The sequence below is a fragment of the Phocoena phocoena genome, chromosome 3 (assembly GCF_963924675.1).
Source record: "Phocoena phocoena chromosome 3, mPhoPho1.1, whole genome shotgun sequence".
In the NCBI taxonomy this organism is placed as follows: domain Eukaryota; kingdom Metazoa; phylum Chordata; class Mammalia; order Artiodactyla; family Phocoenidae; genus Phocoena; species Phocoena phocoena.
In genome coordinates, this window is record NC_089221.1 from 146,540,101 (window position 1) to 146,566,862 (window position 26,762).

The following is a 26,762-nucleotide window of genomic DNA, read 5'->3' on the forward strand; positions in this document are numbered from 1 at the left end:
CTTTGGGAAGGAAAGACCTTTAATACTAAAATGGAAAAAAATATATCCTCATCCCCAGTTCTGCTGCTTCTTCAATCAGGTGACCATTGCCTGGTCACCAGGAAGGGAGATTGTGTAGATTAATATACTTTGAACTTGTCTACAGGGCTGCTGTAGGGATGAATGGGCGAGAACCAGTGTTGTGTTTTGTCTTAGTCTTATTTATGTTTCTGGTAAGATGAAACGGACAGATAGGCTGCTGGATCTCATGATCTTAAATGTTGCAGAGAAATTAACTGTGGAATCTTAAAGTTCAAACCCAAACCAGACCCCATCCATTTGCCAGGCAGTCTCAGGCCTCAGACTGAGAAGCAGGATGATTTAAGGTGGGCCCTGGAGTAGCTACAACTGTAGAATAGTCATACCTGCAAGTCCCGTATACCCTGTGGTGAGCTTACTCTGCCACAGACTCTTAAGGTCCACACAGCATGAAATGACAAATCCTTGCTTTGGGATCAAGGGACTAATTAAAAATGAAGAGGACCCAACCACAAGGTGATCTTGCATTCTCGTGTCCTGCCCACTTCTGTTGTGCTCATGTATGCCAACATCTTAGAAAACTGCCAGTTTGGGTGTCTGTTTTTCTCTGGGTATCTGCTTGTAATCCTCCTCTATCTTACTGCTCTGCACACATTTTTGTTTCTTTCCTTTGGGACGATGAACCCAGGACGGGCAGAAAGTGCTTAGCGTTACAGAGGTGTAGGAAAGTGCGATGGGGGATTTGCCCATGGTGGGAATCTAGACTCACAAACCAGGATGTGTGACAGGAAGCTAGGCAAGTGGGCACTCGGGTCCGTGAGGTCCTCAGCAAGCAGTGGCACGCACTCAGGTGAGGTGTGGTCATGTGTCCAGTGGCAGCTAATCCAGCCCCAAGTTGTTCTGGTTTCACAGGTCGAGTGGCTCATAGCCTGGGGCCTTCGCTAAGAAGTAGAGAAGGCCTGAGGGCAGTGGTTCCCCACCTCGGGAAGGGCAGAGGTAAAGGTCCCCATGAGCTCAGATCCACCAGAAGCATTTCTTCTTCACCTTCTTGGTTTTCCGCCTTAAGTCCTGTTTCTCAGGGACTGAGGGCTCTGCCAGGGACTTTGGTGGGGGAGATGCCTCCTCAACTGGCTCTGCTTCCTCCAGACTCTGTAGAACTTCATGGAACCTGCCTTCCTGCTGCCGGAAGTCATATTCTACACTGAAAAACACAAAGAGGAAGGAAGGAAAGTAAATTCAAATCAGCACATACTGATGTAGCATCACCAAGTGTCCAACTGACATGGAAAAACATGTGCTTTGAGGTCAGGTCCCAGATGCTTAGGTAGCTGCTTGGCTGTGTGACCTTGAGGAACCTGTGCCACCTCTCGGAAGCTCCAGTTTCTCATTGACTGAATTGGCATCTGTAATGCCTTCCTCTTGGGCATGTTACTAAGATTAAATGAAGCACGTAACATGGCAGCCTAATAGTAGATGTCCGGTAAAAACGGCTCCAGTCTCTCTCTCACATTTATTTAATGCTCCTAATTGTTCATTCTTTTTACATACATTTTATGCATGAAAACTGCCTCATTATAAAGTATTTAAGTAACACAGAGGATTATATGCTAAAACTAACAACTCAGTTTCCTTATCCGTAAAATGGACATAAAAATGGCACCTATCTCAAAGGCTTTCTTTGGAATTAAGATGTATATTAATTGAGAGAATATAAATGAAGTACTTAGAGTGGTTCCTGGCATATAGTAAGCCATCTCAGAATGCCCAGTGACAAGGTACCATTTGGGGGCTTTATTAGTCACGTGTGGCAATCGTGATCTGCCTTTTTGGTGGCACTTACTCCGATCCTGGGTCTCTGGGAGGTGACATGGGCATAGCAGACCAGGAAAGTTTCCCTTTAATGACAGCTCCTTTTTAGCCCTTGCTGGGTAGAAGGCTTTGGCCAGTCATGCCACATCACAAACCAACATGGGGTCTTTCCTCTTCCGTATGAAACATTTCATTTTCCTCCTCGCTAAACAAGGAGGAACACCGTTTTTGTGACTCTGCATTTCCCCCACTTTCCATACTCCCAAGCTAGCTCCTCATCTTTGGGCCTTCTGAGAGTTCTAGTATGAAACCAGGTAACAAACACAGCTATAAGCTTAAGAGCCTCCTTCCAGTCATCCTGGCACTGGCAACTCCTCTGTAAGTAAATCTCCTGTGGAGGAACGTGGACAATTAAGGGTGGAGGGAGCACATACACAGTCTGTAGGGACGTCCGCAGGATTCAGTCTTCCTGGCCCGGCTCTCCAGGTTCTGAGAAGGCTGAGCCAGACTTCCCAGACGGGCTGACCATTCCTGATGCCCACTGGCCTGATTCCCAAGCCCTCAAAGGTCAAGCCGAGCCTGAGCACCCACTGCACGCAGGCCAGAGTTTCTGCTCTCCCCAGCCTCTGACTCTCTCAACCCCTGAGAACCCTGGTCCCCAACAGTGTCATGTTTACCTCACAGACCTGTGTACAGATGATACAATGGAGTCTGTACATTAATGACTCCAAAACACACAAATAAAATAACAAAAAAAGGAATGGAGATTAGGAAATGCCCATTAAAGGAGAGTATTTAAGTATGTCTGTATTGAGGAATCCTATGAAATAGCATAGGTGTAAAGCTCTCCAAGACACATCGTTGAGAAGCAAAGCAAAGAGCAAGACATAATGTATTAGTAGTAATAGCATTAATGATGATAATAGTAGCAGTAATAGGGGCTGAATAACCATGCTTAAGGAGCATCAGGGATGGGTGTCTGATTATTTTGTTTCTGTATTTTTGATATGCTTCCACCAGATTTTCTTCTCTTCAGCTTATATCCTTTTACTTTCTGTGCCCCCTGGTCTCCTCCACAGGGATATACTCCTGGCTGGGTGACTTATAATAATGGGTATAGTAATGCAGGCTATGTTTTTCTAGGCAAAGCTCCATGATTGATTAGCTGTGAGACCTTGGCAAAGTCATTTCTCGTATTCGAGCCACAGTGTCCTTACCTGCAGAATAAGCATGGTACCTACTCATAGGATCTCAGTGAAGTATAAACAACAGAATGATGTACAACACTCAGTTCAGAGTCGGGCGCCAGCAAACACTGCATGATATTCAGCTAATCATTCAACAAACCAAATTTACTGAGTATGTCCCATGTTCCAGGCCCTAGGTTAGGTGCTGGGGGCAGAGTAGTAAACAGACAGACAGACAGACACGGAGGTCTGACACTGAGGACTCACCCAGAGAACTATTTTTTCTAGTTGGTGTTAGGACATTGTTGTGAGCCTTGACAAACTCAGGTGGTTTGTTGTTGTTGTTTGTTTGAATTAAGAAGTCAGAGAAATATCACATATAAGGAGAAGGAGTCTGTTTTGTGTGTATGTTCATATAATTTGGTAGAGGTATATGGATGAAGAGCTGGAAAGTAGGGGTAGTTGAGATACATACAAGGCAGATTTTTAAAGCAATTGTTAGTTTAATCATCTGTCTCACACGCTGGTAAGAAAGATCGCCCAAAGCAGTATCCACATCTGTCTATCTCACTGTGATGTCCCTGTAACTGAGCACAGTATCAGGCCTAGAGTAGGATGGATGATTGGATACGTGGGTGGATGGATGGATGGATGGATGGATGGATAGTTGGTTGGATGGCTGGATGAATGGTTAGATGGTTGTATGGATGAATGGATGGTTGGATGAATGAATGGATGTTTAGACTGTTGACCAGCTGGATGGATGGATGGATGGATGAAATTTCTGATACCAGAAAGCTGAGGAAATTCCTAGAATGAGTAAGGGGTGCCTGCTTTCTTTGGCTCCAGCTGATGCCCTAAGATGAAGGTTATTTTTCTGCCTGGTGAAAAGAGGGCAGGGATATTTCAGGAGCTAGGAGAACTATGAATGTAGATGTTCTCTATCTGTGAAATAGTGTAAGAGAGGGTAAGAATCAGAGTTTGCAACTCACTGCTTTAAATTCCTTCCTTAAAGCAAAGAGAGTTTGCTGGAGACAACTCTTCCCCAGCCTCTGAATCCATCTCCTTAAATTTCAGTTGGGGAGAGTGAGTTGCAGGTAGTGGTGGCAGAAACCCACCCCAGGCTCAGAGACAAATAGGGGTGCAGTGCTGGGCAGTACATCCTGGAAGTCGGAGCCTCAGTGGATACTTCTGTTCACTGATCTGGCAGATCCTAAGCTTTGGCTAGAAGATCTCTAGTAGCTCTTGATATTGGCTAGCATTTACTAAGGACACAGAGCCACTAGTTACCAGCACCAAGAGGCCAGACAGGAGACACGGGTTTGAGCCCTGGTCTGGGATGATCCCATATGCCACGGAGCAGCTAAGCCCGTGTGCCACAACTACTGAGCCTGGGCTCTAGAGCCCGCGAGCCACAACTACTGAGCCCATGTGCTGCAACTACGGAAGCCCGAGTGCCTAGAGCCCATGCTCTGCAATAAGAGAAGCCACTGCAATGAGAAGCCCACACACCGCAACGAAGAGTAGCTCCCACTCGCTGCAACTAGAGAAAGCCTGTGCACAGCAACGAAGACCCAATGCAGCCAAAAATTAAATTAATTAATTAATTAATTAATTTTAAAAAAAAGAAGGTAAAGTCTGTCTTAGCTCACAATTTAAAGCACATCGTAGACAATACAGAAATGGCTCTCGAATGGAATACTCCTGGGTTTGAACCAAGGCTGTACCACTTACTGGCTGGGTGACCTTGGGTAAGTTGCTTCTCTTTCTGAGACACAACTGAAAATGGGGGTTATAAAGCTACTTCAGTGGGTAGTTGTGCAGATGGGACACAATAACGGGAAATGTCCTTATGTAGGATGTGGTCTCTACCCACTCCACTAAGTCTCTTGTCTTCCTGTCTTAGGGACTGAATGCCTCACCTCCTCACTCATACCTTCAACTCTTCAGTAATTGTATACCTTGCCAGAAATATCACTTTTCACCTCTCCCCTCCATGTACATTCAGGGAAGAATATGCTCTTTATATTTCTATGGAAACACCACAGGCTTCCATTATAATCACTGGGACTTAGGGAACTCCCCATCCTCTTCTTGCAACTGCCCCCATTGGTCTTGACAATTCAAAGAGGATTGAAGGTGACTTTCTTTTCAAGGCCAGGCAAATAACAGAGTACAGAGAAGCATCTGTGCTTTGGAAAGAAATTGATTAATGTTTTTTTAGGCAATTTATTAACATAAAGGAAAATTGTCACTTTTCTTCTTATCCATCCATTTGACAAACTACTGTTTAGTTTGGAAGGGAGGAGAAGGCATATATTTTGTTTTGGTAGCAGCTGCCTTATAAATGGGCAGGGGGCAGTGCCCTCTCTCACCTGTCTTTCATTTTGAGGCTGGGTCGAGAAGAGGAGATGCCCCTCAACTTCTTAGTTAGCCAACCCACAGCACTTTCAGCAACATCTTGAAAGAGGGAATAAAATGCCTGCTTGAGAGAATTCAAGCAAAATCTTAGCAGGGGGTTGTTTGCAGATTCTGGGGAATAAATTCCTGCCTTGGGTTTGGTATCAAGGTAGAACACCAGTAACTTTTCCAACCTTCCCTTCTCTCTTTCCTCTTAATCTACCTATCCTCCCACCCTTACCATCTTCTCAATTCATATCCACATGGATGAAGAGGAGTGCTGAATGCTTAGTTTGTACAGAGCTGTGGCTCACAGTGGGGTGGGAGTGGCAAATGGTGGTCAAGAAATCGTTATAATACAGGGTTCAGGCCCGGAGCCATTGAGGTAGTTTGGAGCATTCAAGGTCTGCAAGGTTGGCCCTCTGAGGACGCATGGAATACCTGACACCTGGTTCAGGAGTGCCCAGTTCACTGTCTGGGGATCCTTAGAGCCTTTCCCAGCCAAGATGTCTGTGCATGGTGCCACTTTGCATTTAGAAAGTGAGCTGTGTGTAGACCAAGAATGGAAGAGAGCTTTCAGGTTTCCCTCTTGAGGGCACTTCACTAATCTAGCTGACAGATCAATGCTCCAGCCATCATGCTAGGTGAAAAACAGAAGGATGTTTTTCTAGGTAATTGGAAGTAGCGAGAAGCCTAAGTCATGGCTTGTCTGGAAGAAGAAATAGTGAGAAGCAAAAAGTAGATAAATGCGTAAATACATAAGCAAACAACAGAGACAGATTCTGGATGTAGCATCTTGGCTGGGCAAACTGAAGTTGGGTGAGACACACAGAGATAAAAGTTTATATAGAAACAAACAATAGAAACCTCTTACTTTTATATAGCACTTTCAGATTGCAGACACTCCAGATCTGCATTTTCATTTTATCTTCACAATAGCTCAGGAATCTAGGAAGGTTGTTATCTCCGTTCAGCTGACAAGTGAGTTGCTGAAGGGAGTCACACCATAAGTTATGATCAGAATCTCAGCTTGCTTTCCTGACCTCTAGTCCTCTGTTTTTTTCCTAAAAAGGGATCAGATGTTTTAGCCCAGGGCTTGGCTGGTACCAGGGTCTTACTCTAAGAAGAAAGAGATATAACATGAGAGTATCTGGGTCATGTTAGGTGAGGGCATATGGTAATTTAAATGATGAAGAAGAAGGAAGAGGAGGAGAATGACTCTCATTTATGTAATGAAATCTATATTCCGGACACTATACTACAAGTTTAGTAATTCTCACGTTTCATGTGATTCTCAGAGCCCCATGAGGTAGATATTATCTTCATTTCACAGGTGAGGAAACTGAGGCAAGGCATGGGGAGGTTAAATATTCTGCCAAGGGCACACACTAATAAGTGACAGAGTCAAGGTTTGAGCCTAGATTGTCTGGCTCCGAAGCTTGTACACGAAGATACACAGCATCGAAAGAACAGCAGTCTTCAATCTGTGTGAGATCCTGGTCACCAGATGAGCGTGGGGAGGGGAGGGGAGGGGCTGGTGACCAAGGCCTAGTGCACCTAAATGAACTTGCAGCCCGCTGTGGAACCAGACCCAACTTGGGCTGGGCTGCATGCACGACCCTGCGTGACCCAGCTGACCAGCCCACCCTGCCATAGTGTTTTCAGATTGCAGGGACATTCTGACGGGGAGGCCGCGTACCAGAGAAGACAGACACCCCACAGGAGGCAGCTTACTCAAGGTAGTATCTGGGCGGTGCAATTTTGGGTCTGGTGTAGGTTGCTGAGGTCCTCAGGGGCCCTTTGCTCTTCCTTCTCAGCAGGTGGGTCTTGTTCTTTTAAACCGTACCATTCTTTTAAACCATAAACCGTACACCCCAAGCAGGTTGGCTGAGAAACTAATGATCCATGGCATCTCCCTGAAGACAAAACCGCTTCCAAGTCCCTCTCCACCTCTTCATCTCTGTTAGAATGTTTCTGTGGCCCCTCTTGCCACGGAACTCAGGTGCAACACAGATTTATTGAGCTCCAGCAACTTTTGTTTTAGAATTAGCTGTAAGAATCGATGGAATCAGCACGGGTAGTTTGGTTCCTGTCTACGTGAATAAATCACACCCCTTTGGAAAGTGTTTCTGGGGAAGAATCACAGTCTGGGAAAGTAGGAACCTTAGTGTTTTTCCCGTCTGGAAGGGATATTGTTCCTAAAACTTTCTCCTAATGACCAGTTTGCTCACTATTTATAGGGTACAATTTTAAGCTTCACAACTCACAGCCGTTTCCAGCTGGCAAGTACACCCCTTCTTGGGCAACTGTCTGCTGACGAGTCCTCAGAGAATTGCACGTTCTCTTCTAGGCACATAAGTAAGCAGAGCCACGCTGCAGAAACCTCACTGCTGATTGCTATCTGTGAGGGAGGTCTGCGCTCTGGGTTCTGTGGCTCTGTGTTGAGAATGTCTTCACATTAAGTCCTTAGAAAGAGAAGGTCGTCTCAGAGAACTTTAACACAAATATTCACTGATTGTGCAAGGTCAGAAAGTAAGAGGGAAAGGCACAAGAAGGTCTCCTGAAAGCAGGACTGGTTTAAGCCCTAGCTCTGGTGGATCTTGGACAAGTCACATAGCTTCTCTGAGTCTCAGTTTCCTCATCTGGAAAATGGGAATAATAACCATACCCATATTTTAGGGTTTTGGGGAGTCTGAAAAGAGATGATGCGTGTACAGTGTTTAGCAGAATTCCTGGCGCAGTGCCTGGTTCAACCAATGGTAATGATTGTTGCATTAACTTGACAGAGAAATAAAGACTGGGTCATTTTGTGGTCAGCTGTGGCCTCATGCCAGCAGCCATCCATTTGTTATTCCTGCGAAATTCTCAACTTTCTTGATTTTATATTTATGGCATGTTTCAGCCTCTTTAGCTATTAATGCATTAAAATAGGTTTCATTTTTATTGCAGATAAATCGCCGATGCTGTAAATGCTACTTCTTTCCACTTACACTCCAGGGAAAAGAAGAAAAGGGATAAGCATACTGAGAGAAACAGGGACTAATGGCAAATATCTTGGGGATCAAACTGTCGAGGCTCAGAGAGGTTTCCACATGTACCCCAAACTTTATGTCTGCTTCCAAAAGAGAGCTTGAGCTATGTTTGGTGGTAGTTGTTTGGGGGATGCTGGGTAGTATTGCCATTAACATTCACGTTCCTGCATTTGAAATGAATGCTGCTCAGTCCATACTACAATGGGATGAGAGCTGCGAAGGCACCTGTGATTACTAGAAAGAACAGACATGCTGTGTGCTTTATAATTACTCCTCACTGTGGAAATCATTGCTGGCCAGAGAGAGGACCGTGGCTGGAAGACGAGGCTCTGACAGTTCACTTGGCTCCGCGCTGGGAGGGCATCTTAAGCAGACGAAAGGAACATACTAAATAATTTACGTGGAAAGTTGGTTGCTGAATTCACAAGCCTGGGTGCATATTGCATTTCTAGTAAAATGCCTTTTTCTCTGGTTAAGTAATAGCTTTAAGTGGCAGGCAAGACTAAGACCCAGTGGCCAAGTGACTTAACCATAGAAGGAAACTCTAGAAGGCTCTCAGCGCCTCTGACTGCATGACCCCAGGTAACTCACGTTGCTTTCCTTGCTTAGACGAAGGCCTGGCTTTTCTCCGACAGGGCACACAGCTGTACAGCTTTGGCCTGTGTTCCAGAGAGGCTCCTTATGGGAAGTTCCAAATATTAAAACAATGAGGGGGCGACCCCAAGAACAGGGATGCTGGTCGCCGGGTACAAAGGACAGCACTTGCAGCAAATCTCCTTTTGCATATCCTTAACTTCTTCTCTGTCTTGCTCAGAGGAGTTGTAACAGTGGAGGAATCAATAATGATAAACAAGCAGTCTGTGGTCTGTGGAGTTTGAGGAAATGAGAGGAAAGTGGTGGAGGATTCTGGTGTTCAGCTTCACGCATATTCCCTGGTTCTGGAGCCTGTGGTGACCACACCCTCTCCTGGAGCAGGGTGGGCGGTCCTGGGCAGCACTTTGCATGGCCGCCCTGTCAGGGGTTTGTAACTGCTCCTCCAGGACGCACCAGAGGGCAGTTCCTAGCATTTGGGCCTTTGGCCTGGGAGCAGAATTGGGCTCTAACTGGTCTGAACCTTAATTGGAGGAGGAAGCACAGCAGGGATTGCCATTCCGTTCCTGATCTCAGATGAGGACCAAGGAGCTGGGAAATGTGGGAGGGAGGAGAGGCTACAAATGAATCCCCTAAGTAGTGCATAATGAAAGCCTGGGCGCCCGCGTGGACTGGCAGAAGCTCATTTTGTCTTCTCATTGGAAATAGGAGGCATCAAAAATACCCTTAGTCTATGAGGAAGCCCCCCCACCGCCACCACCAATCCTCTTCCCTTCCCTTTCTCTTGCCTCCACTCTCACCTGCACCCCCTAGTTAGGTCTATACCTGACCACCTAACCCTGTAATTGAAGCCAAGCAGAAAGGTAAATCATCTGTCTAATGATGCGTTTAAAACAAAAGCTACTTTCTGGGTTACTTTATTAGCAAGAGCTTTCTATGTCACAAAAGTTTCTAATAAATCAACCAGAAACCTCCTCCTTTCAAGACCCTAATTTTACCTAGTTGAATGTTTCTCAAGCTTCACTGGGATCAGGCTTTCCCAGGAAACTGGCTGTGCCTGTAGATTCCCATCCTCCACCCCACCCCTCTGATCCAGCAGGTTTGGGGAGTGAAGGCCAGCAACCAGTATTCACAGCCAGGAGACTCTGATGCAGATGGCCCAGGATCACATGTTGAGAACACTATTTAGGTCCTGCAACTTAAACACAAACCCTCACGATGCCCTTGGATTATGAGAACTCAGCCATACAACATTCTGCTGAGCCCTGATACCCCTCAAGCAGGTCTGTCCCCTGAAGGCAGCATGCTGTAGAAGCTGGCCATCAGGAAGGGAGGACTAAGTTTCAGTCTCGACATTGCCACTTATTAGTTTCAGAATAATAGTGCAAGCGCCTCTCTCTCTCTCAGGCTCAATTGTCTAATCTGAATAGTGTGCAAGTCCCTGAACCTCAGTTATCTCAGTTATCTGTAAAATGGGAGTATTTTTATCTATCTCACATGGTTGTGGGGATTAGATACGAAAATAAAAGGCATTTATAATGACCAGTAATAACAGACACTCAATAAGTGGTAGCTCTCTTCTTATTTCTTTTCCCTAATCTTCATCCCAACAGATCTCTGTCTTCCCCTAGCTGTCATAGTTGCAAAGATCATCAAAGTCAAGTTAACAGACCTCCAATTAGATGTGAGTAGTTTACGAATTATAAGGGTTTAATCCAGGCGTCTTAGTTTCCTATTACTACTGAAGCAAATTACCACAAATCTAGTGGTTTAAAACAAGACAGATTTTACTCTTAGAGTCCAGAGATCAGAAGTCCTGCAGAGCTGTAAATCAGGGTGTCAGCAGAACTGTGTTCCTTCTGGAGGTTCGAGGAGAGTGTGTGTCCCTTGCCTTTTCCAGCTTTTAGAGGCTGCCTACCTTCTTTAGCTTGTGACCACATCACTTCTACCTCTGCTTCTGTTGTCACATCCTCTTGACTCTGCCTCTCCCGCCTTCATCTTTCCCTTGTAAGGATCCTTATGATTATGTTAGGCTCACCTGGACAGTCCAGGCTACTTACCTTGTCCTGAGATCCTTAACTTAATCACACCTGCAGTGTCCCTTTTACCAAGTAAAAGGTAACATATTCACAGGGTCCAGGAATTAGAATGTGGGCATCTTTTGCGGACCTTATTCTGCCTACTACACTGGGTTTTGATGCTTTACCAAGAGAACCTGCCGATCTAATGCCTTAATTCCCTCTTCCATAGAGGTCATTGGTGCAGTTCAGACACCGTAGAAGGGAGATATTTTAGCCTGGAGGGAGTTTTCAGCAAACCGCCGTTCCTACCACAGCCAGTACAGAAGTACTGGGCAATAATGTTGGATGGCCGTGATGAACGAGGATCTCAATGTCCTGTGAAATTGCAACAAGCATTCTGAGTCATCGAAGGAAGATTTGATTAGGTTTCATCTTGTAGTGTTCCAGGTGTTTGAAAACTGACAGTACTACATATAGTCGTTTGATTTAGTTCCAAAAGATCTTCTGAGGACCTGCTGCGCAGAAGCCTTCCTTCCCTAATAAGAACATTTGATTAATTAAGGCCTTCTGTTTCCCCACCCAAGGGTAGGGGCACACACAAATAGTCACACTGACTTGACTTTGGGGCATCTGAATAGCTGTCTCAAGCCCACCACTGTTTTTCATCCCTCCCCTAGTCAGTATAGCCATTCTCTTCCTTGACAAGATTCTGTTGAGCACCAGCTATGTGTTAGACACTGGCCCACGACTTTGAGATACTAGCCATCTGCTGAAGGAAAGAAACTCATAAACACTGTGTTACAATGCAATAGGATAAATGGTATAGTCGAGGAATGTGTGTGCCAAGGGGGTCCTTCTTGGGAAGGAGTGTAAGGCTATTCAGAGGAACTGACTTTTAAGCTGCAAGACTAGGAGATTTCCAGACAAAGCAGGGCAGAAAAGGCATTTCGGGAAATAAGGAAACATGCATGAGAAAACGCACAGTATATGAAGCCAGCTGAGTAGTTCCCTGTGGCTGGGGAGAAATAGGAGACCCAGCAGGTAAGAAGGTTAGCATCATGTTCAAAGGGCTTTGAAAAATTAGCTAAAGGAAACAACAGGAACTGGAACAAAATTGTTTAGCAAGGGAGTGACATGATCAGATTCTTCTTTTCAGGTAATTTAGCAATCTGTGTGGAGGATTACTTGGGACAGGGCAAAAGGTACCTATGGCAAAAAGGCCAGCTAGCGTTTAAGTGACCAATGATGAGAGCCTTTATGGACCAGAGAGAGAGGGTAGAATCAGTAGCCAATTTGATGTGTGTTGTAAAGGAGAGGAGCGAGGCACTATGGGGACTATAGTTTCTTTATGGAACTGTGGTTAACAATGTTGAGCAAAATAAGAAACACAGGAAAAGAATTTTGTGGAGGAAAATAAGAAGTGTGTTTTCGTATATGGAGAATTTGAGGTACCTTTGAGATATCAAGATAGAAATGGAAAGATCTGTAGGTAGTGTGTGTGTATATATATATATATATATATAGAGAGAGAGAGAGAGAGAGAGAGAGAGGGGGGGGGAGAGAGAGAGAGAGAGAGGGAGAGAGAGAACTCATAAAAAAGATAGGGGAAGCTGATGTCACAGAAATTAAAATTAAAATCCATGAGTGCAGTTGAAGTCATGAACAGAGGCTAAGGATGAGAAGAGGAGACAGCCTGTCCAGAGAGACCCCTGAGCAAACAAGTGCTCTTCTGTTGTTCTCTCCTCTCTAGCACCTTTCAAATTTTACATGGCCAGCCTCTCCCTTCACCCATTGAAAATGGTAAGTTTGCTGTTTGCTCTTTATTTCCATTTTCTAAGAAACACACTTGGATGATAGAAGAAATTTTTTTTTTTCTGAGAAAGACTTCCCGTTCTTTTCCCTTAAAACATTTGAGGCATTTTACAACTTAAACCAGGCAGATTTTTTTTCCTGGGAGCTACATCCATAAAATAAATGCATGATTGGTATAGTCAGAGACCTCCAGAGAGGTTCTGTGGTTATTTTTAGAGTGAACGTGAAGATGAAGTGCAGGCAGATGTGGCTGGAGGAGCAGAGAACGGGGTGAGGGAAGGAGGAGAGATATGGCTTGGAGAGGCTTCATGTCCTTGAGAGGAGGAGAGGGAGCTGGTTCCTTAAGGCACAGTTTCCAAAACTGCAGTCATTCATTCACCACCTTCATGGTTTTTGTGAAACTCCCCATACCACATGCACAATAATTTTTTTTCTCTCTAGACCAATTCACTTTTTAGACTTAAAAACATTTGTACAAAACAGGCAAGATACCTTTTGAAAATGGAGACGTGCCTAACAGTGAGTAGGTAGGGGGACTAGTTTTAAAAGTTAAAATCTTCCATAAAGATTTAGAAATGATTACATTCTGGCTGCTACTCTTGCTTGCCCATGGCTATGGACATGAAACATGCTCACTCTTGGCAAAGAAGTGTGATAAGTAAGCATTAGAAAGGTTTTGAAGACATTCTAGCACCAAACTCAGATTTTTCCCTCTGGGTAAATCAGAAGAATTGAAATGAACTTGAAAAGAGAACAACCTTCTCACTAGGTAATTCAATGCTAATGAATCTTGGGTACCGCAGGAGGCATGCAGAAACTCTCTGAGTAGCTTGTCCTAGGATTAATGCTAAGGAGACGTGAGGAGAGTGTTTGGGGTCTAAACAGCCTGGAACCAGCTTGAGTCATAGAGCCAATCCCCACACCCTTCCCCTGGAGCCCACAGCAGTCAAAACTCCAAGGAGTTCATTCTTCCTGCTGTACTCCTGAGAATACATGGAATCTTTGGGCATCAGTTTTGGTGCTGTTCTCCTTGGTGAGGTAGGATCTATCACAGTGATCCATGGTAAGAAGAATGCCAGTGAGGCTTTGAGGAGCGGGTGGACAGAAGGCTCCTCTTGGAGCAGAGAGAATGAGTCGGATAGAACCAGTGACCCCATGTGTCTTGATGGAAGCAAGTAGCATAGCCATAGGCTTCGGCTGATGGGGCCACTTAGAAAACCTTATGGATTGCTAACTTAGCAGCAACATCTCCAGAGAAGAAGACCCGGCAGGCAATCCATCACGCATCCATGTGCTTTATGTTCAGTGACATGCACTCGGTCCATCCATCATCAGGGAGAGACTGCAGCTTAACAAGGCCTGAGGATGAGTATTTCACATCATTTATTTATTAGTTTGCAAGATCTGACTTTCCAGGATACCATACAGGGTTTGAAGTCATTTGAAATGTTAAAAAAAAAAAAAAAAATGACAACTCTCATCTTCCCACTGTTACTGTGATGGAGATGTTGTGCTTATCTCTTTGCTTTCATCAAACTAATTGCCTGTTCCTTCACAATGGCTTGGATACAACGATATAGATACTGTCTGGGAGAAAAGTCTGGCTTTGAATGGTAATGAGGTATAGATGCATGCAGTGGCTGCTTTTCTTGGAAAACTGGAAAGGGATGTGTGGATAAAGGTTTGCCAGCCCATCCAGGGGTAAATTTAGAATGTTTGCTTGAGATATTTGAAGTAAGTACTAGAAAAATGCAAACATTCTCAGACTTGTTGGAAAGTTGTAGTTTAGCCAAATATTACTATTTTAAATTCAGCCTAGAACATCAGAATGTCAGAACTGAAAGGGACCATGGGGCTATCCAGTTAAAGGCCCTCATTCTTCAGATGAGGAAACTCAGAGGCCAGAAACGATTTGCCGAAGGCCAGGGCAAGAAACTCATAGTAGATTGGAAAATAAACATTTGTCCTTTTCACTTACATAAGCTAAAAAAAAAGTCATCTGAAGGTAACAGAAAATACATCAGCTGGCTGCTGAAAAAGAGACTTTTCAAAATTTAAATGGAAGTTAGTTAAAAATAATTATTTTTGTTTATGAGGAAAAGTTTTTGTCCTCCCTAACAGTCTAGACATTTAATGATTTTTGTCCTCCTGGTGATTAGGAAATTTGCTTAAGATGGGGGATATAAAAAAAGAAGGAGCAAAAGGTAAGCAATTGATGAGACTCCCTAATTTTTCTTTCCAAGGCACAAGCCTTGTCCAGAGCCCCCTTTTAAGAGGGGATACTTCATGCCAGGGTAAAGGGCATGTTTTTTTCTGAGAGGTCCTGAAGCTCCTGTTATTGTTATTGGTGAAAAAACGTTATGGTCCTAAGGGTGGGGGCCCCCTGACTACCAGGCCCCCATCCCTTGCCAGGATGAAACCTCAGGATTCTGCTGGAAGGAACGAGACATTTTAAAAAGAAGAAACAGGCAACCCAGGTGGGCTTCAGTTTGCTCAGGCCCTAGCTGCCTTTCTCATCAGAGAGAGAAAATAATACAGAAAACCAAAGCATACATTTTTGTTAAACAAAGTTAGATTCCATCAACTGAAATGACTGCTTTAGACCACTTTTCCAGTGTGCCACCAAAAGTAGACTTCCAGCTAAAGGGGCGTTGATTTTTCCAGTAATAACAGGAATAAGCTCTTGGATTTGTACAGAAATTTACTGTTAACAAAACGCATTCAGATATATTTTCTCATTTGTTCCTAATGGCAACTCTCAAGAGGGATAATTGTTCCCACTCTACAGATGAGGAAACTGAGCTCCAGACAAGTAAGCAGGCGTAGACTTGGGGATTTTGACTCCAAGTTTAGTGCTCTTCCAACTGTATGCTGTTTCCCTTCTATTACTTACAAAAATGCACTCTATTGCAGCAACCTTACCCCCTGCTGGAAAGAAACAGTGTACTTAGAAACGAATGCACAGTGCTTTGCACAGTTCTTGACATATAGTAATTGTTGGCGTGTGATAGCTACTGTGGAGGAAGAGGCTGTGTGGTACAACGATCAAGATCATAGGGCTTGGGATCAGAAGGATCTGGATTTGAGTCCCAAGACTCTGAATATTTGGTTGGAGAGCCCGCTCCCCGCCCCACCCCCCCGCCCTCTGAAAATGCTTTATGGGAGTGGAGCCAAATGGCTGAACTTCTCTGAGGACGTTAACGCCTACCTCACGAGGTATACTGTGAAACGAGACGCAAACGGGCGTGCAGAGCTTAGCAAGGCGCCTGTACTCGGTATTCAGTAAGGGGAGGGATGATGATCTCAAGAGGATTTGCTCATAGACCTTGCTGTGAGGAAACAAAGCAATGCCTGCCTTGGAGCCAGATGCTAACATTTCATAGTTAAACACCTTGCTTTTTAAGCCTCAGGTATTCCAAGGCCTCCTGTCTCTGCCCCTCTCTTGAATTTCTGTGCCTAAGAGAGCTTACAAGAATGTCCTGTGGACCCTGCAACTTCTGTGCTCTCAAGAGCAGGCCTCGGTTGTGGCCAGGTACCTGTATATGATGCACGCTGTGTTCTGGCAGGTACTGCAGTTGTTGAGATCTTGGCCAGTTCGATAAAAGTTGCGCCTGCAAGATAGAGCATTTACTAGATAAATCTGTGGGCAAAATCCCCCTGGGATGCACGCATTCTACAGACTCATTCCCTGCAGCACAGCATTGCCCCTCTCATGAGTACCAAAGCCTGGCCATTACAGACACAGAAACAAGAAGCCCCTGTTAATAGAAGCTCACATTTCTAGAGCGCTTTATAAATGTTTAAGCACTTTGACATATGGGTTTTCTTCATGCTGACAATAACCCTATGAGATGAGCCAGTTATTCTTACCCCCACATGATAGATGGGGAAACTGAGGGACTTTGCGAATGAGTAGAGGAAGATGATTAAAACTCCAGATCCCTTAGTTCAGTGCATTTCTCTCTGTATCATCACAGTGCTTCTGTCTTACGAGGCAATGTTGATTCTGATCCAGATCAGCAAAGGCCAGTTAATTACTTCTTCCCTCTCCTACCCTTTCGTTGATTAGCTTTGGCCGTTCCTTCTTCTCAGTCTTTAGAGAGCACTGTTTCAAGGAAAGAACAACTCACACCTAAACAGATAACTGCCTTCCCCTCCCCAGACTGATGCTGAGTCATCCAGGAAAGCATTTGGTGACTTTTTTCTCTTTGCAAAATTGTGATCTCATTTCAGTTTCCATTTAGCTGGTCCATGATGGACTGGCCCAAGCCTTCAAAGTGGTCAGTGGTGGGAAAGGTCAACAGTAAGCTTAGTGGCCACCTCAAGTCCCTGTGACAAACCCATAAATAACTAAAATACTGTGCAAATGCAGTAACTTGCTTCAAGGATGGGGGTGGGGGAGGCACCTACATGCTGTCATTTTCCCCCATCGTTTATCAGCTGGACTCACATCTTAATAAGAATCCCTTTTGACTCTGCTGCTTCCTTGCCCCCTTTCTGCAGTCTGTTGACATCTGGAAACAAAAACACATCACCGTGGAAATCCACCAAAGCCTACAACCAGGCGAAACCCAGTCAGAACAAAGGGGGACCATTGCTTACAATTTGGGGAAACAACAGAATCTCAGACATCTTGGAGACATCTTACTAACGGAAACCAGTGCTCTCTCTCTGCCCCTATCCTGGCAAGTGACTTAACCCAATACAAAAAAATCCACCTTACCCTTCTGTGAGAGCTCGAGCTTTCTCCAAGTCTTGAATTACATTCAGAAGGACTTTAATTTTCTCTTGGTTTGAGTGCAGAGATTCCTCCACGGATTGCAGCCTGCCCTGGAGGTCGCAGAACTCACCCTGTGCCAGGTGGATTGGATTAAGTGCACCCATCTCCGTGGTGCCCTGCTGTTTGGTCTCCCTCCTTGGAAGAGAGGATGGGAGGTGATTGCTTTCTGGACAGTTTTGAAACGCTGGGGTGTGTGACTGGAAGGGGTTCTTTGCCATCTGCTCCTGACACACAGGGGCAGATTTTGACTCACTGTTAGTTTTGAGTGACTGCAGATCCTGGTGATTGTTACTCGATGAAGCACAGTCTGAAGCTCCCCCTGGCTGGGCTGGCTGGCTGTGGGAGCCTGGCGAAGGGGAGCTGTGAGTCTGTGGATGTGAGGGAACACACGTTTCCTTTGACTGAGATGACAGTGGGCCAAGGTCTTTGTCATCAGAGTTATCTTTGGGCAAAAGCATTTCAGGTTTAAGTTTCCCTGTGCCGGGCATGTGGTTGGCACCACTGGTGGCATTTAAGCAGGAGAGGGGTCTTTCTGAATCTGACGGTGGCACTCTTCTCCCATCACCTGGACACATGTCAACCAAAGTGGGTATGGAGTTGCTAATCTCAGCAGACCTGTCTGGGCTGAAAGTGGACTCTCTACCTGCCCAGGTAGGGCTGTGATAAATATCATCTGGAACCTGAATGGCAGCTGTTGCTTTCTCTGAGGCCCTCCATGTCCCTGCTTCCAAGCGTATGCTCACAGGCCCATTGCTTTGCACCTTGGGCATTCTAGGGAGAAATGGGTGGGACGCCTTGACCCTTTGAGGCCCATCTTCAAGATGCCGAGACAGCCTTAAGTAGGCAAGGTCAGAGGACACAATGTCCTGTTCAGAGAGATTGCCGTTCACCTGGATGGCACTTTGGGATGCTGTCTGCATTTCCACCAGGGACTTGCTAGCTGTGAGTCTCTTCCTTTTGAAAACTGGGAAGTGCTTCCTGAGACTGGGGGAGGTTTGGATGGCGATGTGCCGAAAGCCCCCTGCCTTCTGGGACCTGGGGAAGGAGAGTGAGTAGGTGGGGAGGTGATGGTGCCCGGAGGCCTGAGTCTTGCCCATTACAGCCGGGTCCTCAGAAGTTTGGACGTCAGCCTCAGCTCGGGCAGGTGGAGTCTTACTGGTGCCATCTTCCTTAAATCGTACCTGCTGAGATTTGCTCCTGCGGTGGTGAGGTTGCTTCACAAGCTCCACCGACTCTAGACTGTTATGCTTCAGAAGCACAGGCCTCACTTTCATACTTTGCTGGGCCATTGAGCCTCAGTTGAAAGGATTGGGACCATACACTTCTCCTGGGCACATTTCCTTAGGTCTTTGGAGCAGCATCTAATGACAGCATCTCAGACACAGAGATCTGCCAGCCGGGATGGAGTGGTCCTCTCCTCTGAGTATGGGCAGCTCTGTTGGCCATTCCCAGCCAGTAGCTTTGCTTGGGGGGCTCTCCGTAGTGCTTCCCCTGCAGTTAAAATATTATTCCATTGCAGTGGTAATCGCCACTTAGGTAAACAAGGAGTTAGGCTAATTATTAAACCTGATCTACCACGAGAGCTGGTGGGCTGTTTATCAACGGAGGCTGGCAGGCAGTTCTGATCCTGGAAGAAGCTTGCTGTCTTGAACAAAAAGACAATGAAAGTACCATTTAGGGGATAGCGCCAGACTGCCAACATGTGAATTCCAAAAGAAACCTGCTACGTCTGGAACATACGGCTTCCTTTCTGGGAGCGTCAATTTGCAGTGTAAAACTACAGGAAACTTAAACATATCTTTCCATTTCATGTAAACAGGCAGAGAAATAAATGACCTGGGGCTTGGCTTCTTTGATGATACATGATGCTCCTGAGGCAACATCCCCATTTACGTCAATCACGTATTCTTCCTTTGGGGCCATTGTTTTCTTTCATGCTGTTTCCCTTTTCTTCAGTGAGGGAAACGTATCTGCCTGAATAGCCTCACAAAACCCAGTGGCGTGTGATGGGGACAGGATTGAGGCATCCGAGGGCATTCAGAGGGCAGAGTCCCTGTCGTGGTGTCTTGGCTGAAGTTCACATGTGGGAAAAGTGAGCCACATCTGCAACTTCTGGGTATTTGAGCCAAAACCTTTGTTCGCTTGGCCTCGGGGTCAGGGTCTGGGATCTGGCAGTCTTTGCCACCAGGCAAGGAGAGTCTGAAAGGGAAGAGATAACAGATGCAACTGAGAACACAGTTCCTGGGGGCCTGGGTTTCTCTCCAATTTCCAACCTCCCAGCTGAGGGCTTTTGATAGTGGATGGTCTGGGGGTAAGTCAACTTACTACCTTTGTGTCTTTTCCCCTAGTGAGCCAGCCGCCTTGTGGCTACAGGGCCTCGGAACAAAATGCCTGTCTGCCTGGATCGCTTCCTCCTTCCACTCCCAGGCATCCCCCAGCCAACTCCTATTCATCCATGAAGTCCCAGCTTAAATGGCACTTCCTCACGAAATTTTTCTAATGACTCCTCCCTCACATACACCTCTGATGTTACATCATATCAGGACCCCCATTATACCTTTTCGCCACATTCTTCATAACACAAATTGTAGCTGTCCCTAAATAATCATTTGTGTACGTATTTATTTAATGTGTATCTCCCCTGCTACCCTGTAAGCTCCAGGGTGGCAGGAGCTGGAGCCATTTTTTTTTACAGCTTTAGGCTCACTGTGGGTGCTTAATGAGTATTTACTGAAAGAGAGGATGGCTGAATAAAGCAAAGGAGAGCCTGGGAATGGTGGATGGGGTTCCTAAGGTATCTTGCCAGGGCAACAGGATGGTGAATTCTCTCTGCTCAGACTGAAACTTTTGCTAGAGGACAAGATTTTCCTCTAATGTCTTCATTTCTTAATTGCTTTCTAGGAGATAAACGTGCATAAAATTCTCCGTGCAAAGTGTACCTTGTAATAATAACAGTTACCATTTATTGAACACTTATCTTTACCGTGCTGTGGGCTTTACTTGCATTAATCATAACAACTCTCGTTTACCAAGTAGTCACCAATGCACCAGGTGCTGTTCTAAGCACTTTCCAAGCCATAAGTCATTCATTCCCTGCCCTATAGAGGTGGATACTCTTATTATCCCCATATTACAGTTGAATATGCTGAGGCCCAAGGACACACAGTTAGTGACAGAGCCAGCGTCTGAACTTAAACAGTCTGGCACCAGAGCCTGTGCTCTTAGCCTCAATGCTCCACTGCTTTCCCAGTATTACATTATCTCATTAATCCTTGGAACAAAACTATGAGGTATTATGATCCCCATTGGACTGCTGAGGAAACTGAGGCTCAGAGAGGTTAAGTACCCAGTGGAGGAGCTGAGACATGAACCCAGGAGTCTATGACTCCAAAGTCCATGTTCTTGCACATGAGGTTATGACTTTGTCCCCTTGGCATCTTCCTGGTATTCGGGGCAGATAGTATTAGTGATTTGAGTACAGAGTTTGAGGACCTGTGCAGGTCTGGAGAGATGCAGGGGATTGTGCCCTGGCCTTGCCATGGCAAAGTGAACCTGTTTGCTGCTAGTCTGAGGGAGCCCACAGAAGTGGAATGAGGCAAGTTTGAAGCCTGCTTGCGTTGACCAAAGGATATTACAAGAAAATGAAAGTGGTAAAACAGTCCACAAGTATTTGGGTGTCTCTGAGGGAGTATTCTGTCTCTATGGTACTTGGCCTTATCATTAAGGTCGAAACCTCTGGCTTCTCTAAGCACCGGGGCTTTGCTCCCAAGATGTTCTTCATCCTGCTGCTTGGGGTGCTGTTTTGTGGGTACAGCTTAAGCCTTGTTTCTCAGTGTTCTGCTCTCCCCAGGAATTACTAGATAATGCCAATGGCAATTTCAGCTTTCCCAGCTCCCGGCTACCTTGAGAAGGGTCACCTGACCCAGTGGGGCTGGCACAGGTAGTGGCAGGTCCTGAAAGAGGAAAGGATTCATCTAATGCTAATGAGTTGTCAACTTATCATGAGGTCCTGCAACTACTTCTCACATTCTGGGTTCAAACCCCTGTCCCTTACTGGCTGAAGGGTTTTTGACAATACTTATTCCCTCCAAGCCTCATTGTTTTCATCTGTCAAATGGGGATGACACATATAGCATAGGCACTACATATGCATGGGTCTGTTGGGGGAAGTAATAAGACAAGGCATGCAAAGCCCTCAGCGCAGAGCTCAGGACACAGTAAGTGACCAGCGTGGGCTTGCTGTTGCTGTTAATACTGTTGTCACCACGCAATTAGCTTTCCTTTTTGTGAATGCGGGGGAGCATGTAGAGCTGCTATCTGCAGCTTTTCCAGAGCAGGTAGAGCCACTCTTGGTACAGAGAATGGGCAGTCTGGGGGAACACTTGCCTCACCTGTCTGAAAAGCAGGGCTGGCCTATGAGAGCTGCATCGCCCTGTAACTCTGGGGAGATGGCCCTGTTGGTGAAGGGCTCCCCAGTCACTCTGCACGACAATCCCAAACAACTCCCATTTTAAAAATCAGTTTTGTGTTTCAACAACAGCAGAACTTTTAGATCTGGAAGAATCCAGTAGCTCATCCCCTCCTTCCAAGGCTAAGTCTTCTCTCCATCGTCTTCTTCCTGTAATAAGTAAGCCTGCCTGGATACCTGTAGTGACAGGGAGCCCACTACCTAATCTCACAGTCAGCAATAATTATTTTTATTAATATTAGCAAGTATGTATTAAAAGCTTGTTATTACCAAGCACTGTGTTAGCACTTGGCATTTAATCCTTAAAATGGCCTTTTGTATATGACCCCCCTTTTGCAGAATGAGCAGTTAAAACTTACTAGGTTAAGTCTAAAACCCCACAACCCATATCTCTAACCCTTCTGCTGCAGAGCCTAGATATTTGTATGTCTACTCGTGTGGATTTCTTTGCTTAATTGTCCTCTACCTTCTCCCTCTCCTTTTTTTTTTTTTTTTGCAGTATGCGGGCCTCTCACTGCTGTGGCCTCTCCCGTTGCGGAGCACAGGCTCCGGACACGCAGGCTCAGAGGCCATGGCTCACGGGCTCAGCCGCTCTGCGGCATGCGGGATCTTCCCGGACCGGGGCACGAACCTGTGTCCCCTGCATCGGCAGGCGGACTCTCAACCACTGCGCCACCAGGGAAGCCCTTCTCCCTCTCCTTAACTGTTCATTAGTGCTTCATTCTGGGAACGTTAACTCACTTAGACTACGATTGCCTGAAGCTGGTTTTCATAAGAGCTAATATCTAGTGAACACTGATTATGTGCCAGGCATTGTCATAGGTGTTCATTTACTCTTGTCCTTAATCTTCATGACAGTCTTAGAGGCAGGTGCTGTCAGTCACACATTTTGTAAATGAGGAAACTGAGGCACAGAAGCTTAAGTAATTTGTCCTAAGTCACTTACCCGCTGAACCCAAGGACTGACCCTGGAGCATAAGCTCCTAACCACTGGGATTTCCTGCCTTCTCCAGAACTAGGAAAGGGCTGATCTTGTCAGGCTGTTAGGCAGGTTTCAAAGTCACTCCACATTTTCCTTCTGAAAGTCAGCCATTATTCTGCTTTTCACCCTGCTTTTTCTCCAGGAAATGTGTATATCCTTGACATGTTTTATTTTCATCTTTGAAAACAGTTTTCTATTTTTAAATTATTACATGTTCATTGCAAAAATTCAAATAGTATAGATAAACAAAGAAAGGAAGGAAAATCACTTGATTTCTAAGAAAGATAAACACAGGAAGGAAGGAAAACCACTTGATTTCTCACCACCCAGAAAGAGCCACTATGTACCAGGAATTTGGTGAAGTTCACTCTCGGCACCCCGCTGTGCAACACTTGCACATTCATGGTAGGCACATTGCATATGCGTGCACGTTTACAGGAAGACTTTTTTTTACTGAACAACATGGAGAAAGTTCCACGTTATGGCACGTAGATTCACACCATCCTTTTAAGTAGGCTAATTGCACTTTGCTGTCTAGTTATACCGTGATCTATTCAAGTGATATCCTTTTCTGGATATTTAGGTTGTTTCTAAATACTTGGTATTATTAATAGTTCTGGAAATAACATGTTTTGCTCTGTGAACCTTGGAGCACTTGTCTAATTATTTTCATGGAATAAATTTGTGGAAGAAAAATTAGTGGATTAAGGTACCTAGGCATTTTACATTTTGTTGATATTACCTCTTTGCATATGTGTTCATCAGTGATATTGGCCTGTAGTTTTCTTTCTTTGTGACATCCTTGTCTGGTTTTGGTGTCAGGGTGATGGTGCCCTCGTAGAATGAGTTTGGGAGTGTTCCTCCCTCTGCTGTATTTTGGAAGAGTTTGAGAAGGATAGGCGTTAGCTCTTCTCTGAATGTTTGATAGAATTCTCCTGTGAAGCCATCTGGTCCTGGGCTTTTGTTTGTTGGAAGATTTTTAATGACAGTTTCAATTTCAGTGCTTGTGTTTGGTCTGTTTATATTTTCTATTTCTTCCTGGTTCCGTTTCAGAAGGTTGTGCATTTCTAAGAATTTGTCCACTTCTTCCAGCTTGTCCATTTTATTGGCGTATAGTTGCTTGTAGTAATCTCTCATGATCCTTTGTATTTCTGCAGTGTCAGTTGTTACTTCTCCTTTTTCCTTTCTAATTCTGTTGATCTGAGTCTTCTCCCTTTTTTTCTTGATGAGTCTGGCTAATGGTTTATCAATTTTGTTTATCTTCTCAAAGAACCAGCTTTTAGTTTTATTGATCTTTGCTAGTGTACTTCATTTCTTTTTCTGTTCTTATTTTTAATTAATTAATTAATTTAACTTTTGGCTGCGTTGGGTCTTTGTTGCTGCACACAGGCTTTCTCTAGTTGCGGTGAGCAGGGGCTACTCTTCGTTGCAGTGCGTGGACTTCTTATTGCGGTGGCTTCTCTTGTTGTGGAGCACGGGCTCTAGGTGCACAGGTATCAGTAGTTGCGGCACGCAGGATCAGTAGTTGTGGCTCACAGGCTCTAGAGCGCAGGCTCAGTAGTTGTGGCACGTGGGCTTAGTTGCTCTGCAGCATTTGGGATCTTCCCGGACCAGGGCTCGAACCCGTGTCCCCTTCATTGGCAGGCAGATTCTTAACCACTGTGCCACCAGGGAAGTCCTTCTGATCTGATTTTTTTGATTTCTTTCCTTCTGCTGACTTTGGGGTTTTTTTGTTCTTCTTTCTCTAATTGGTTTAGGTGTAAGGTTAGATTTTTTATTTGAGATATTTCTTGTTTCTTGAGGTAGGCTTGTATTGCTATAGACTTCCCTCTTTGAACTGTTTTTGCTGCATCCCATAGGTTTTGGATCATCATGTTTTCATTGTCATTTGTTTCTAGGTATATTTTGATTTCCTCTTTGATTTCTTCAGCGATCTCTTGGTTATTTAGTAGCGTATTGTTTAGCCTCCATGTCTTTGTATTTTTTACAGTGTTTTTTTCCTGTAATTGGTGTCTAGTCTCATAGCATTGTGGTTGGAAAAGATACTTGATACAATTTTAATTTTCTTAAGTTTACCAAGGCTTGATTTGTGACCCAAGATATGATCTATCCTGGAGAATGTTCGATGAGCACTTGAGAAGAAAGTTTATTCTGTTGTTTTTGGATGGAATGTCCTATAAATATCAATTAAGTCCATCTTGTTTAATGTGTCATTTAAAGCTCATGTTTCCTTATTTATTTTCATTTTGGACGGTCTGTCCACTGGTGAAAGTCAGGTGTTAAAGTCCCCTACTATTACAGTGTTACTGTTGACTTCCCCTTTTATGGCTGTTAGCATTTGCCTTATGTATTGAGGTGCTCCTCTGTTGAGTGCATAAGTATTTACAATTGTTATATCTTCTTCTTGGATTGATCCCTTGATCATTATGTAGTGTCCTTCTTTGTCTCTTGTAATAGTCTTTATTTTAAAGTCTATTTTGTCTGATATGAGAATTGCTACTCCAGCTTTCTGTATTTAATTTTTGATAGTTTGATTAATATGTGTCTTGGCGTGTTTCTCCTTGGATTTATGCTGTATGGGACTCTCTGCGCTTCCTGGACTTGATTGACTATTTCCTTTCCCATATTAGGGAAGTTTTCAACTATAATCTCTTCAAATATTTTCTCAGTCCCTTTCTTTTTCTCTTCTTCTTCTGGGACCCCTATAATTCGAATGTTGGTGTGTTTAATGTTGTCCCAGAGGCCTCTGAGGGTGTCCTCAATTCTTTTCATTCTTTTCTCTTTATTCTGCTCTGCGGTAGTTATTTACACTATTTTATCTTCCGGGTCATTTATCCGTTCTTCTACCTCAGTTATTCTGCTATTTATTTCCTTCTAGAGAATTTTTGATTTCATTTATTGTGCTGTTCATCACTGTCTGCTCTTTAGTTCTTCTGTGTCCTTGTTAAACATTTCTTGTATTTTCTCCATTCTGTTTCCAAGCTTTTGGATCATCTTTACTATCATTACTCTGAATTCTTTTTCAGGTAGACTGCCTATTTCCTCTTCATTCATTTGGTCTGGTGGGTTTTTACCTTGCTCCTTCATCTGCTGCATATTTCACTGTCTTCTCATTTTGCTTAACTTACAGTGTTTGGGGTCTCCTTTTGCAGGCTGCAGGTTCATAGTTCCTGTTGTTTTTGGTGTCTGCACTCAGAGGGTAAGGTTGGTTCCGTGGGCTGTGTAGGCTTCCTGCTGGAGGGGACTGGTGCCTGTGTTCTGGTGGATGAGGCTGGATCTTGTCTTCCTGGTGGGCAGGACCGCATCCGGTGGTGTGTTTTGGGGTGTCTGTGAACTTATTATGATTTTAGGCAGCCTCTTTGCTAATGGGTGGGGTTGTGTTCCTGTCTTGCTAGTTGTTTGGCACGGGGCATCCAGCACTGGAGCTTGCTGGTCGTTGAGTGGAGCTGGGTCTTAGCATTGAGGTATATTTTGATTTCCTCTTTGATTTCTTCAGTGATCTCTTGGTTATTTAGTAGCATATTGTTTAGCCTCCATGAGACAGAGATCTCTGGGAAAGCTCTTGCAGATTGATATTACGTGGGGCCGGGACGTCTCTGGTGGACCAATGTCCTGAACTTGGCTCTCCCACCTCAGAGTCTCAGGCCTGACACTGGCTGGAG

The 26,762-nt window shown here is 44.8% G+C and overlaps 2 protein-coding genes across 2 annotated transcripts in view; one reads left to right on the forward strand and one right to left on the reverse strand.

Moving 5' to 3' along the window:
* The window catches only part of DOCK2 (dedicator of cytokinesis 2), a 425,761-nt gene that overhangs the window by 208,219 nt on the left and 190,780 nt on the right, over positions 1-26,762 (forward strand). The window lies entirely within an intron of this gene.
* INSYN2B (inhibitory synaptic factor family member 2B) lies at positions 1,033-18,939 on the reverse strand. The gene is made up of 3 exons (XM_065874342.1): positions 17,594-18,939; positions 16,407-16,481; positions 1,033-1,219 (listed from the first exon to the last, which is right to left on the reverse strand). Exons 1-3 carry the CDS (start codon positions 18,937-18,939, stop codon positions 1,033-1,035), a joined length of 1,608 nt encoding a protein of 535 aa, XP_065730414.1.

Excerpts from the sequence above, each read along its gene's own strand:
- INSYN2B (XM_065874342.1), bottom strand. The coding sequence starts at position 18,939 with ATGGCCCAGCAAAGTATGAAAGTGAGGCCTGTGCTTCTGAAGCATAAC. Across the intron at positions 16,482-17,593 it reads GCTCGAGCTCTCACAGAAGG|GCGCAACTTTTATCGAACTG; the intron begins GTAAGGTGGATT and ends TCTATCTTGCAG. Across the intron at positions 1,220-16,406 it reads ACAGCGTGCATCATATACAG|TGTAGAATATGACTTCCGGC; the intron begins GTACCTGGCCAC and ends TGTGTTTTTCAG.